Consider the following 14,319-nt stretch of genomic DNA (forward strand, 5'->3'; position numbering starts at 1 on the left):
GAGCTCATAGTCTCGAGAGACAGACATTAATATAAATAAATACATAGATAAATCAATAATTTACAGATCTATGGTATCTTATGCGTGGTTCCGGAGGGTTGGGCATCTCTGATCCCTCAATTCATTCCTGCTGCCCCTCGAGGGGAACGGCTGAGAGCTGGGTAGAGAACTGACTGGGGATATTTGGAGAGTAGCAGTGGGAGGAATGAGTGAGAGAAGGGGTGGTGGGTAGTGGAGTTCCCATGACTGAGCCTCTTTCTGGACTTCCAGCTGCTTCTCCCCTTTCTTGCCCAGCCCAACAACCGCCTCTTTTCCTTTTTTTCTTTTTTTCTTTGGTGCTTGTTAAGCACTGACTATTTGCCAGGCACTGTACTGAGAGCTGGAGCTGATTACCAAGCTAATCAGGTTGAACATAGTCCAGTCATCATCATCATCATCACCATCAATTGTATTTATTGAGCGCTTACTGTGTGCAGAGCACTGTACTAAGCGCTTGGGAAGTACAAGTTGGCAACATATAGAGACAGTCCCTACCCAACAGTGGGCTCACAGTCTAAAAGGGGGAGACAGAGAACAAAACCAAACATACTAACAAAATAAAATGAATAGATATGTACAAGAAAAATAAATAAATAAATAAATAGAGCAACAAATATGTACAAACATATATACATATATACAGGTGCAGTGGGGAAGGGAAGGAGGTAAGATGGGGGGGATGGAGAGGGGGACGAGGGGGAGAGGAAGGAAGGGGCTCAGTCTGGGAAGGCCTCCTGGAGGAGGTGAGCTCTCAGTAGGGCCTTGAAGGGAGGAAGAGAGCTAGCTTGGCGGATGGGCAGAGGGAGGGAATTCCAGGCCCAGGGGATGACGTGGGCCGGGGGTCGATGGCGGAACAGGCGAGAACGAGGTACGGTGAGGAGATTAGCGGCGGGGGAGCGGAGGGTGCGGGCTGGGCTGGAGAAGGAGAGAAGGGAGGTGAGGTAGGAGGGGGCGAGGTGATGGACAACCTTGAAGCCCAGGGTGAGGAGTTTCTGCCTGATGCGCAGATTGATTGGAAGCCACTGGGAGTCCCAAAAGGGACTCCCAGTCTTCATCCCCATTTTACAGGTAAGGTCACCTAAGCCCAGAGAAGTGAAGTGAGTTGCCCAAGGTCACACAGCAGACAGATGGTGGAGCTGGGATTAGAATCCAGGTCCACTGACTCTCAAGCCCGTGCTCTTTCTGGTAGGCCACACTGCTTCCCTTCTAGAAGCAGAAGCAGTGTGGCCTAGGGGAGAGCACATGGGTGTGAGAGTCAGGGGACCTGGGTCAATCAATCAATCAATCAACCAACTGTATTTATTGAGCACTTACTCTGTGCAGAGCACTGTACTAAGCACTTGGGAAGTACAAGTTGGCAACATACAGAGACGGTCCCTACCCAACAGTGGGCTCACAGTCTAGAAGGGGGAAACAGACCGTCTTAATCCTGACTCTGACGCTTGCCTGTTGTGGGTGACCTTGGGCATGTCACTTAACTTCTCTGGGCCTCAGTTGGCTCATCGGCAAAATGGGAATAAAATACCTGTCCTAACTTCCCCTTAGCCTTTGAGCCGTATGTGGAACAGGGACTGCATCTGACCTGAATAGCTTGTGTCTACTCTAGCTCTCAGGACAAAGCTTGACAGATAGTAAGTGCTCAACAAATCCCACCATTATTATTTCCAATTCATTATCCCTTCCGACTTTGCCCTGTGGGGTGTTGATACGGAAGAGGCCCCAGATGGGGAGGGGGTGGGGATTGTGGGGTAGGAGCCAGAAGGATGTGGAGCCCCCGAAGCTGGGCTCCCGTGGCCTTTAATCATCATCAATCATCATCAATCGTATTTATTGAGCGCTTACTGTGTGCAGAGCACTGTACTAAGCGCTTGGGAAGTACAAGTTGGCAACATGTAGAGACAGTCCCTACCCAACAGTGGGCTCACAGTCTTTAATGACTTGGAGGTGCTGGAGTGAGGTGGGAGAGGGGTCCCTATCGATTACATTTTTCCAGGGACTTTTTTCCATTGCCTAAAATCGATCTTGCTTCTTACTTCGGTGGTTCCAGAACATTCTTGGTTTCTTCCTGGTGCTTTTCCTTTTCTAATTCTGGTTACAGGTTTGACCAGTACAGTGCTTTGCAAACAGTAAGCGGTCAATAAATATGATTGAGTGAATGATTGACACTGAAATCGTTCATCCGGGACACCTCTCATCCCTTCTGAACTGAGGCCCGGACTTTGAGCTTGCATGCTTTTAATGATGGTAATAATAACAATAGTACTTTTTAAGCCTTGCCATGTGCCAAGCGCTGAAGTAATCAGGTTGAACACAGTCCTTGCCCAACACGGGGCTCACACTCTTAATCCCCATTTTATAAATGAGATAAATGAGGCCTAGAGAAGTGAAGGACTTGCTCAAGGCCACACAACAGATATATGGTGGAGCCGAATTAGAATCCAGGTCCTTTGACTCCCAGGCTTGTGCTCTGTCCACTAAGCCATGCTGCTTTTCTGCTCTTCTTTGCTTTGAAACCCAGCAATCAAATACAGGCCTATTCCTCTCATCTGAAGTATCAATGTGACCTAGTGAATAGAGCACAGTGCTGGGTGTCAAAATTATCTGCTGTGTGACCTTGGACAAGTCACTTAACTTCCCTGAGGCTGTTACCTTATCTGTAAAATGGAGAGTGAAACTGTGAGCCCCATGTGGGACAGGGACTGTGATGGACATGATTTGCTTGTATCCACCCCAGCACTTAGTACAGTGCCTGACACCTAGTAAGCGCTTAATAAATACCACCAAAGAAAAGGATCTGGGTTCTAATCCCCACTCTGCCCCTTGTCTGCAGTGTGACCTTGTGTCTCAGTTATCTCATCTGTGAAATGGACATTAGGACTGTGAGCCCCAGGTGTAACAGGAACTATGTCCAACTTGATTAGCTTGTATCCACCCCAGTGCTTAGTTCATTCATTTAATCAATCAATCAATCAATCAATCAATCAATCATATTTATTGAGTGCTTACTGTGTGCAGAGCACTGTACTAAGCGCTTGGGAAGTACAAGTTGGCAACATAGACAGTCCCTACCCAACAGTGGGCTCATTCAATCGTATTTATTGAGCGCTTACTGTGTGCAGAGCACTGTACTAAGCACTTGGGAAGTACAAGTTGGCAACATATAGAGATGGTCCCTACCCAAGAGTGGGCTTACAGTCTAGAAGGGGGAGACAGAGAACAAAACAAAATGTATTAACAAAATGAAATAAATAGAATAAATATGTACAAATAAAATAAATAAATAAATAATTAAATAATAATTATGATGGCATTTATTAAGCACTTACTATGTGCAAAGCACTGTTCTAAGCTCAGGGGAGGTAACAAGGTTATCAGGTTGTCCCTCGGGGGGCTCACAGTCAATCCCTACTTTACAGATGAGGTAACTGAGGCCCAGAGAAGTTAAGTGACTTGCCCAAAGTCACACAGCTGACAATTGGCAGAGCTGGGATTTGAACCCATGACCTCTGACTCCAAAGCCCGTGCTCTTTTCCACTGAGCCAATAAACAATACATAAATAGCACAGTGCCTGGCACATAGTAAGTGCCAATACCCATTAAAAATAAAAATTTATTAAGTGCTTACTATGTGTCAAGCCCTGTAGTAAGAGCTAGGGTAGATTCATGATAATCGGTTCATATCCAGTCCCGGCCCCACATGGGGCTCACGGTTTAGGTAGGAGGGAGAACAGGTACCGAACCCCTTTTTATACAGATGAAGAAATTGAAGCCCAGAGAAGTTAAGTGACTGGTCCAAGGTCACACAACAAACAAGTGGCTTAGAACACAGGTCTTCTGTCTCCTAGGCCCGTGTACTTTCCGCTAGACCACCCTGCTTCTCCTGGAACTGATTCCCGGAAAGCCGTAGCTTTCACTCCCCATTCCCGATGGGATGTTTGAAGACGTTTACTCGCCCTTGCTTCCCGGCCAGCGCTCGACGGGGAAAAATTTATGTGTTCCATGAAGCGCTTGAATCCTGGTGGTAAGTGAGGCCCAGGAATTTAGCATCCTCTGACTACTACTGGACAGGTCAGTGTGGACTGCTGTGGTCTGTGCCGGACCTCTACTCCATCAAAGCACTGGACGGACCTCTAGTGGTCCTAGAGAACGACTACTTCCCCCGAAGGCTTCATTCAAGTGGTCAGGGCATAATCGTAATAATGAAAACAATAACAGTGATAATAATAATTCCGGTATCTGTGAAGCACTTCCTGTATTAAGACACTGTACTAGCGCCGGGGTGGGTACAAGCAAATCGGGTTGGACTCAGTTCCTGTCCCACGTGGGGCTCACAAGTCTTCACCCCCATTATACAGATGAGGAAATTGAGGCCCGGAGAATAATAATAATAATAATGATATTTATTAAGCGCTTACTACGTGCAAAGCACTGTTCTAAGCGCTGGGGAGGTTACAAGGTGATCAGGTTGTCCCACGGTGGGCTCACAATCTTAATCTTAATAATCTATTTTATTTATTTATTCATTCATTCATTCAATCGTATTTATTGAGCGCTGACTATGTGCAAAGCACTGTTCTAAGCGCTGGGGGGGATACAAGGGGATCAGGTTGTCCCACGTGGGGCTCACAGTCTTAATCCCCATTTTCCAGATGAGATAACTGAGGCCCAGAGAAGTGAAGTGGCTTGCCCAAAGTCACACGGCTGACAATTGGCAGAGTAAGGATTCGAACCCATGACCTCTGACTCCAAAGCCCAGGCTCTTCCCCCTGAGCCACGCCGCTTCTCTATTTATTTTACTTGTACATATCTATTCTATTTATTTTATTTTGTTGGTATGTTTGGTTTTGTTCTCTGTCTCCCCCTTCTAGACTGTGAGCCCACTGTTGGGTAGGGACCGTCTCTATATGTGCTCTGCACACAGTAAGCGCTCAATAAATACGATTGATTGATTGATTGATTAATCCCCATTTTACAGATGAGGCAAAGAGAAGTGAAGTCACTCTCCCTAGGTCACCCAGCGGTCAAGGGCTGGAGCCGGGATTAGAACTCATGATCTTCTGACATGCGGGCCCGTGCTCTATACACTAGGCCAGGCTGCGACATCGACTCAGGCGCTGGAAGAAAGGGGCTGAAAATATTTTTCTATTGACTGATATCAATTAATACTGGTCCTGGCAAGGCAGGAAGTGGTTATTTGCAAAAATAATAATAATAATGGTACTCGTTAAGTACTCACTGTGTGCCAGGCACCGTTCTAAGCGCTGGGGTAGATGTAAGATAATCGTGTTGGACACAGTCCTTGTCCCGCATAGGGCTGACAGTCTTAATCCCCATTTTACAGATGAGGGGACCGAGGCACAGAGAAGTTAAGTGACTTGCCCAAGGAAGGATGGTGAAATTTAGCATTTACTTTTATTAAGCAGTAAAAACATTCAGTGGTATTTATTGAGTGCTTGCTGGTGTTCCACACTTTACTAAGCGTTTGGGAGAGTGCAGGAAATAATACAGTCTAGAGGGGGAGATAGACGTTAGTATAAATAAAGAAGCGCTGGGCGATTGGGAGGGGGAATGAATATCTAGGACAACTTTAGAGAAGCAGCGTGGCTCAGTGGATAGAGCCCAGGCTTGGGAGTCAGAGGTCATGGGTTCAAATCCCGACTCTGCCACTTGTCAGCTGTGTGACTTTGGGCAAATCACTTAACTTCTCTGGGCCTCAGTTACCTCATCTGTAAAATGGGGATTAAGACTGTGAGCCCCACGTGGGACAACCTGATCACCTTGTATCCTCCCCAGCGCTTAGAACAGCACTTTGTGCACATAGTAAGCGCTTAACAAATGTCATTATTATTCAAGCGCTTAGTACAGTGCTCTGCACATAGTAAGCACTCAATAAATACGATTGATTGATTGATTGATTGATTAAAGGGAGAGAGTCGCGGTGACGCAGAAGGGAGTGGGAGAAGAGGAAAAGTGGGGCTCAGTCTGGGAAGGCCTCTTGGAGGAGATGTGGTCCCCTTCTCCATATCCCCATCTTACCTCCTTCCCTTCCCCACAGCACCTGTATATATGTATATATGTTTGTACAGATTTATTACTCTATTTATTTATTTTACCTGTACATATCTATTCTATTTATTTTATTTTGTTGGTATGTTTGGTTTCATTCTCTGTCTCCCCCTTTTAGACTGTGAGCCCACTGTGGGGTAGGGACTGTCTCTATATGTTACCAGCTTGTACTTCCCAAGCGCTTAGTACAGTGCTCTGCACGCAGTAAGCGCTCAATAAATACGATTGATGATGATGATGATGAGTACTCTGCACACAGTAAGCGCTCAATAAATACGATTGATTGATCGATTGATGTGCCTTCAGGAAGGTTTTGAAGGAGGGGAGAGTCATCGTCTGGTGGATACAAGGAGGGAGAGCGCTCCGGGCCAGGGGCAGGACGTGGGCGAGAGGTTGGCGGCGATGTAGGTGAGACTGAGATACAGTGAGAAGGTTGGCATTGGAGGAACATTAGAGGGCTTCTTCTCAGATGGCCCCAAGCCACCAGAGTATTTTGGGGGAGCTCTCCTGACCGGCCTCCCCTCCGCCGGCTGGGCTCCCTCGCTGGGGAATACAAGGTAATCAGGTTGTCCCATGGGGGGCTCACAGAGAATCAATCAATCAATCAATCAATCAATCGCATTCATTGAGCGCTCACTGTGTGCAGAGCACTGTACTAAGTGCTTGGAAGAGTTCAATGCAATAATACTGCATATATTGCATATACAATATGTATATGTATATTATTGTATTGTTCAATCCCGGCTCTGCCGCTTGTCAGCTGTGTGACTTTGGGCAAGTCACTTCACTTCTCTGTGCCTCAGTTACCTCATCTGTAAAATGGGGATTAAGATTGTGAGCCCCATATGGGACAACCTGATCACCTTGTATCCTCCCCAGCGCTTAGAACAGTGCTTCGCACCTAGGAAGTGCTTAACAAATATGAAAATTATTATTATATTATTATTAATAAGCAGACACATTCCCTGCCCACAGTGAGCTTACAGTCTAGAGGCAGTGTGGCCTATGGGAATGAGTACAGGAGGTCAGAGGGCCTGGGTTCTTATTCTGGCTCTGCCACTTGCCTGCTGTGGGACCATGGGCAAGTCACTTCACTTCTCTGAGTCTCAGTTTCCTCATCTTTAAGATAGGTATGAAATACCTGTTCTCCCTCTCCCTTAGACTGTGAATCCCATGTGAGACAGGGACTGTGTCTAGCCACCTTTTCTTGTATCTACCCCAGCACTTGGTATTGTGTTTTTTTATGGTATCTGTTAAGCTCTTACTATATGCCAGGCACTGTACTAAGAACTGGGGTAAATATGAGAAAATCAGGTAGGACACAGTCCAGGTCGCATTTGGGACTCTCAGTCTAAAACCTTATTTTAAAAATGAGGGAATTTGGCACATAGTAAGCTCTCAACAAATACCATCATCATCATCATCATCATCATCATCAATCGTATTTGTTGAGCGCTTACTATGTGCAGAGCACTGTACTAAGCGCTTGGGAAGTACAAATTGGCAACACATAGAAACAGTCCCTACCCAACAGTGGGCTCACAGTCTAAAAGGGGGAGACAGAGAACAAAACCAAACATACCAACAAAATAAAATAAATAGAATAGATATGTACAAGTGAAATAAATAAATAAATAAATAGAGTAATAAATATGTACAACCATAATAATTGTTATTATTATCATTGTTATTATTGTAACACCGGTTGCCGACCCCCTCCAGGTCCTTCAGCCTGGCAGAACTGGACATATGATGTGCAAGTGAGCGGCCAGGGCCTCGTAGATGGGGCCAGCCTCTTCTCCAACATCACTGACACCCAGTTGGTCATCCCGGGGCTGCGGAGCAACACTCAGTACAGCGTCACCGTGAGAGCGAGGTCCCCCGCTGGGGCTGGGCCCTGGGCAGAGCCCTTTGTGGGCACCACCCTCAAGCCAGGTGAGACCCGTTTCTGTTCTGGCAAATGATCCACAGCCAAGAGATATCTCGCCGGTGGCATTCCCAAGCCAACGGTGTGGGCGTGGGGCTGGTCGGGACCATCCCACTAAGCCGATCCATCCAGCTCTTGCTTTGTCTTTTCCCAACACGAGTCATTCGACAGCGCCATTTATTCACTGGTTCATTCAGTCATATTTATTGAGCTCTTACTATGTGCAGAGCACTGTACTAAGCCCTTGGGAGAGTACAATTCAACAATAAATGACATGTTCCCTGCCCACAGTGAGCTGTCATCAGCATGGATGGGTGGCACTGGTCCTTGGATGACCTTGGCGGAGTGGGGGAGGGTGGGGAGGGTGGGGAGGGTCTTCTCTGTCCCATGCAAGTCCTGTGGTCGAACCAGGGTGTTGGTGAGGGAGAATTGCAGTGGCAGTACAGGCATCGGCCCCAAGCATCCACTCCCCAGAGCTGCATCTGGCTCAGGTGTGTTTCTGGTCAGATGCAAGATATCTCCCCTGTCCCGAGGCCTGGGCCAGGGGTTCAGCCCGAAGAATGGGGGTCCTCTCCGCTGGAGCCCTTAGAGGGCAGGGGGAGGCAGACCAGTGGTGACCTCTAGGACAGGTAGAGTCCAGGGAGACTCAGGCCTTCCTTCTCACCTTTTTGGGGCCCGACTCTGAGCCTGCTGGGTTTAGAGGGTGGCAGGAGAAGGTGAATGGCTGTGGCCTGGCCTGGCTGTTGCCAGGGAGGGAGCTGGGGCCCGTCTTCAGACAGAAAGGCTCCATCTGCAAAGCCAGAGGATGCTCGGGGCAGCGGAAGAGTGAGTGGGAAGCAGCAGCATCCTTGACTCCTGTGCGATTCTTCCAGCCATGGAAATGCCCTTCATCCTGGCCGTGGGACCCGACGGTCTGTGGCAACAACCGCTAACTGGCTTCGGTCCGGGGGAACTCCTGTCGCCCGAAATCAGAAATGTCTCAGGTAATCCCGGTGAGCTTTATGGCTTCTGGAGGTTGGGGTGGGAGGGAGGAGTAAGGCGGTAAGTGGGGGGGGGGAGGGGGGGAGGAGTGTGGCTCCCCAGTACATTGTGTTTGTGTTCTGAAGCAGAGAGGAGAGAGGGGAATGGCTGGAATTAAATTGAATCTCAGAAGCGCTACCTTCCAGCCAGTCTATTAACATCACTCCAAAGACTGGGCCCTGTGTTCAAATGACTCTTATTTATTAAAGGAAGAAGCAGTGTCCAGGCTCAGCTTACGACTCTGACATTTTGAGGCTGTCCTAAACAGAATTCCAGGCTTGAGCGCGAGCAGTTGAAGGGATTTAGTTCAGAGAGGAGCTGGAGAAGGAAGGAGGAGGAGAAGGAGGAGGAGGTTGAGGACAAGGAATCATTCAATCAATCATATTTATTGAGTACTTACTGTGTGCAGAGCACTGTACTAAGCACTTGGGAGAGTACAATATAATAATATAACAGAGTTAGTAGACACATTCCCTGCCCACAAGGAGCTTCCAGTGTAGAGGGAGAGACAGACATTAGTATAAATGAAGAAACTGTGGCTATGGACTTAAGTGCTGTGGGATTGAAGGAGGGAAGAATAAAGGAAGCAAATCCAAGAACAAGAGTGACACAGAAGGGAGTGGGAGAAGAGGGAATGAGATCTTAGTCAGAGAAAGCCTCTTGGACAGGGAAGAGAAGTGGGAGAAGGAAGAGCAGGGGGAGATGAAAGAGGAGGTGGAGGAGAGTGGAAGGAGGAAAAGTTGAGGAAGGAGGAGGAGAAGTGGGAAAAGCAGGAAGAGAAGGAGGAAGAGGAAGAGAAGCAGGAGGAGGAAAAGTTGGAGGAGGAGGAGGAGGAGGGGAGGGAGGAGGAAGAGAGAGAGGAGGAAGAGGAGAGGGAGGAGAAGGAGGGCCCTCCTGACAGAAAAGTTGTTAACTGGTGAAGTAGTGGCACTGAGTAGGTGTCAAATCTCTTCCTTCTTCTCCTTCTTCTCCTCCTTCCTCCTCCCACAGGAAAGAGTCTCTTCCCTCTGCCAGGGTCAGGGGCCATCCTATGGCAACCTTCCAGACCACCAGCCAATAGTATGTATTGAGAGCATATTGTACACAGAACCCTGCAGAACAGATGGGATTGTACAGTAGGGTTAGAATACATGATTCCTGCCCTCAAGGAGGGTAATTAGAGTCAGAACATCCCCAGGTCTTTTCTCTGTGAGTTTGAATAGCCCAGCTGGGCATATTGCCAGAAGGGAGCCGATTCCTCTTCCCTCCCCCCGGGATCGGGGTCCTGGAGCCGGCTCTGAGAGTGTTATACTGAGCTGCCTCACCCACGCAGAGCCCAGGACCTACCTAGAGGATGCCAGGCAATAATGCTTTCATGAACTCTGGGGCCAAAATCTTGGAAAGGAAGCCCTCGTGGTCTGCTTTCATTCATTCGTTCATTCAACCGTACTTACTGAGTGCTTAATGAATGCAGATTACTGGACTAAGCGCTTGGGAGAGTAAACGTGGTGGAAATAATACCCTCTCTGAGGGCAGCAGTTTCCAAACAAAGGCCTCCGGGGGTAACAGGAGATGTGACAACAACCTTGTGGTTTGGGGATCCCGCCCTGGGGAGGCTCGGGGAGGAACCCTTAACCCTCGGTTTCTCTTGGGGAGGATGCCAGCCAGAGGAATGCAGAAAACAGATGGGTCTCCCCGAAGCAGTGGATTGTAACCATGTCTCGCCATCATTTCCACTCTGAGGTCTGGACTGGCACAGAGGCACCCTATTCTACAGCGACTCCTTGGGCAACGTGTGGCAGTGGAGGCCGGATGGGACAGCTGGAGGTCCGGTGAAGGACCGCGTCCTGGACATTACGGGAGCAGGGGCTCTGGCCTTTGAGTGGATGGGCCAGTACCTCTACTGGGCCAGCAAGGCCAACTTGGTACGTATCAAGATGGCACCTTGAATGACCTAGAACCATGATGAGGATTTGATACATAATAATAACTTATAATAATAACAATGGTATTTGTTGCCAACTTGTACTTCCCAAGCGCTTAGTACAGTGCTCTGAACACAGTAAGCGCTCAATAAATACGATTGATTGATTGATTGATTTGTTAAATGCTTAACTATGTGCCAGGCACTGTTCTAAGCATTGGGTTGGATGAAAGCAAATTGGGTTGGACACAGTCCCTGTCTCATGCGGGGCTCACAGTATCAATCTCCAGCCTCCTGTCTCTCTCCAGTCCAGTCCATACTTCAGTCTGCTGCCTGGATAATTTTTCTACAGAAATGTTCAGGGTATGGCACCCTGTTCCTCAAAAATCTCCAGTGGTTGACCATCCACCTCCGTATCAAACAAAAACTCCTTACCGTTGGCTTTAAATAATAATAATGATGGCATTTATTAAACGCTTACTATGTGCAAAGCACTGTTTTAAGCGCTGGGGAGGTTACAAGGTGATCACGTAGTCCCACGGGGGACTCACAGTCTAAATCCCCATTTTACAGATGAGGTAACTGAGGCCCAGAGAAGTGAAGTGACTTGCCCAAAGTCACACAGCTGTCAGTTGGCGGAGCCAGGATCTGAACCCCTGACCTCTGACTCCAAAGCCCTTGCTCTTTCCACTGAGCCACGCTGCTTCTTGAAGCAGCTTCTTAAAGCAGTCCATCACCTTGCCCCTTCTACCTCACCTCAGTTCACTCTTTCTACAACCCAGCCTGTGCACTCCACTCCTCTAGTGCTAACCTTCTCACTGTGCCTCAATCTCACCTGTCTTGCCGCCGACCCCTGGCCCACGTCCTGCCTGTGGCCTGGAAAGCCCTCCCTCCTCTAATCTGAAAGATATCTCTCCAGCTTCAAAACCTTATTGTAGGCACATCTCCTCCAAGAGGCCTTCCCAAAAATCTCCAGTGGCTACCAATCAACCTACGCATCAGGCAGAAACTCCTCACCCTGGGCTTCAAGGCTGTCCATCACCTCTTGCCCCCTCCAACCTCACCTCCCTTCTCTCCTTCTCCAGCCCAGCCCGCACCCTCCGCTCCTCTGCCGCTAATCTCCTCACCGTGCCTCGTTCTCACCTGTTCCGCCGTCGACTCCCGGCCCACGTCATCCCCCGGGCCTGGAATGCCCTCCCTCCCCACATCTGCCAAGCTAGCTCTCTTCCTCCCTTCAAGGCCATACTGAGAGCTCACCTCCTCCAGGAGGCCATCCCAGACTGAGCCCCCTCCTCCCCCCTCCATTCCCCCTGCCTTACATCCTTCCCTTCCCCACAGCACCTGTATATATGTATATATGTTTGTACGTATTTATTACTCTATTTATTTATTTTACTTGTACATATCTGTTCTATTTATTTTTTTTTGTTAATATGTTTTGTTTTGTTCTCTGTCTCCCCCTTCCAGACTGTGAGCCCACTGTTGGGTAGAGACCGTCTCTATATGTTGCCAACTTGTACTTCCCAAGTGCTTAGTCCAGTGCTCTGCACACAGTAAGCGCTCAATAAATATGATTGATTGATTGATTGATTCTCAGACTAAGCCCCACTTTTCCTCATCTCCCACTCCCTTCTGCGTCACCTTGACTTGCTCCCTTTGCTCTTCCCCCTCCCAACCCCAAAGCATTTATGTTTATTTGTATTGATGTCTGTCTCCCCCACCCTAATAATAATAATAACGATGGTATTTGTTAAGCACTTACTATGTGCAAAGCACTGTTCTAAGCACTGGGGAGGTTGCAAGGTGATCAGGTTGTCCCATGGGGGGGTTCACAGTTTTAATCCCCATTTTACAGATGAGGTAACTGAGGCACAGAGAAGTGAAGTGACCTGCCCAAAGTCACACAGCTGACAGTTGGCAGAGCCAGGACTTGAACTCATGACCTCTGACTCCAGAGCCTGTGCTCTTTCCACTGAGCCACACTGCTTCTCCAACTGTAGAAAACTCCAACTCCAACTGCCGCTACTCTAGACTTTAAGCCCATTGTGGGCAGGGAATGTGACTGTTTATTGTTATATTGTACTTTCCCAAGTGCTTAGTACAGTGCTCTGCATATAGTAAGTGCTCAATAAACGCAATTGAATGAATGAATAAATGAATTCCCATTTTACGGATGAGGTAACTGAGGCCCAGGGAAGTGAAATGACTTGCTCAAGGTCACACAGCAGACAAGTGGCAGAGCTGGGATTAGAACCCATGACCTTCTGACTCCCAAGCCTGTACTGTATCCACTACATCATTCTCTCTCCCCATATGAGCCCCAAGGGACAGCATCCAACCTGCTTATCTTCTATCCGCCCCAGCACTTACATTGTAAGCTCTAGACTGTATGCTCGTTGTAGGCAGGGAATTTATCCGTTATATTGTTATATTATACTCTCCCAAGTGCTTAATACAATGCTCTGCGCAAAGTAAATGTTCCATAAATAGTGAAAGAGCCCGGGCTTGGGAGTCAGAGGTCATGTGTTCTAATCCCGGCTCTGCCACTTGTCAGCTGTGTGACTTTGGGCAAGTCACTTCGCTTCTCTGGGCCTCAGTTACCTCATCTGTAAAAAGAGGATTAAGACTGTGAGCCCCAAGTGGGATAACCTGATCACCTTGTAACACCCCCAGCGCTTAGAAAAGTGCTTCGCACATAGTAAGCACTTAACAAATACTATTATTATTGTTATTATTATTATTGGCTGACTGAGACTTTGTACGGTGCTTGGCACAGAACAAATGCTTAATAAGTGCCCCAGTGATCATGAATTATTCTTCATGAGTGATTTGCCAGGGGCGTCCTGGTCAGGACAAGTGTTCCAAATGACATCATCCTCTGTGGGCACCGACCACCCTCATCATTCATTCATTCATTCAATCGTAGTTATTGAGTGCTTACTCTGTGCAGAACACTGTACTAAACGCTTGGAAAATACAATTTGGCAACAGAGACAATCCCTACCCAATGGGCTCACAGTCTAGAAGGAGGGAGGCAGACAACAAAACAAACCAAAGCAAGTGGACAGGCATCAATAACATCAGTGTAAATGAATATAATTATAGATATATACATATCAATTATAAAATAAATAGAATAATAAATATGTACATATATACACAGTCCTGTGGGGCGCCCCCCCCACCCCCCCCCACCAGCCCAGCAAGGGGTATGATACCACATGCACTGTAGAGTGAGAAGGAATGGGGTGGAAAGAGTTTAAAAGCAAAAAAAAAATGATAAAAGCCCACCCCCTTCACCCAGTAAGCCAAGGAGGAGGGAAACCCCCACTTCCTCAGTAGCACCCCCTCCACCCTCCCACAT

The 14,319-nt window shown here is 47.9% G+C and overlaps 1 protein-coding gene across 1 annotated transcript in view; it reads left to right on the forward strand.

Annotated features, from left to right (window-relative positions):
- The window catches only part of ROS1 (ROS proto-oncogene 1, receptor tyrosine kinase), a 144,532-nt gene that overhangs the window by 30,061 nt on the left and 100,152 nt on the right, over nt 1-14,319 (forward strand). The window contains 3 exon segments of the mRNA XM_038762676.1: nt 7,828-8,040; nt 8,905-9,015; nt 10,775-10,956. Coding sequence (XP_038618604.1) covers nt 7,828-8,040; nt 8,905-9,015; nt 10,775-10,956 — 506 coding nt within the window.

This window comes from Tachyglossus aculeatus, chromosome 2 (genome assembly GCF_015852505.1).
Source record: "Tachyglossus aculeatus isolate mTacAcu1 chromosome 2, mTacAcu1.pri, whole genome shotgun sequence".
NCBI classification, from domain to species: domain Eukaryota; kingdom Metazoa; phylum Chordata; class Mammalia; order Monotremata; family Tachyglossidae; genus Tachyglossus; species Tachyglossus aculeatus.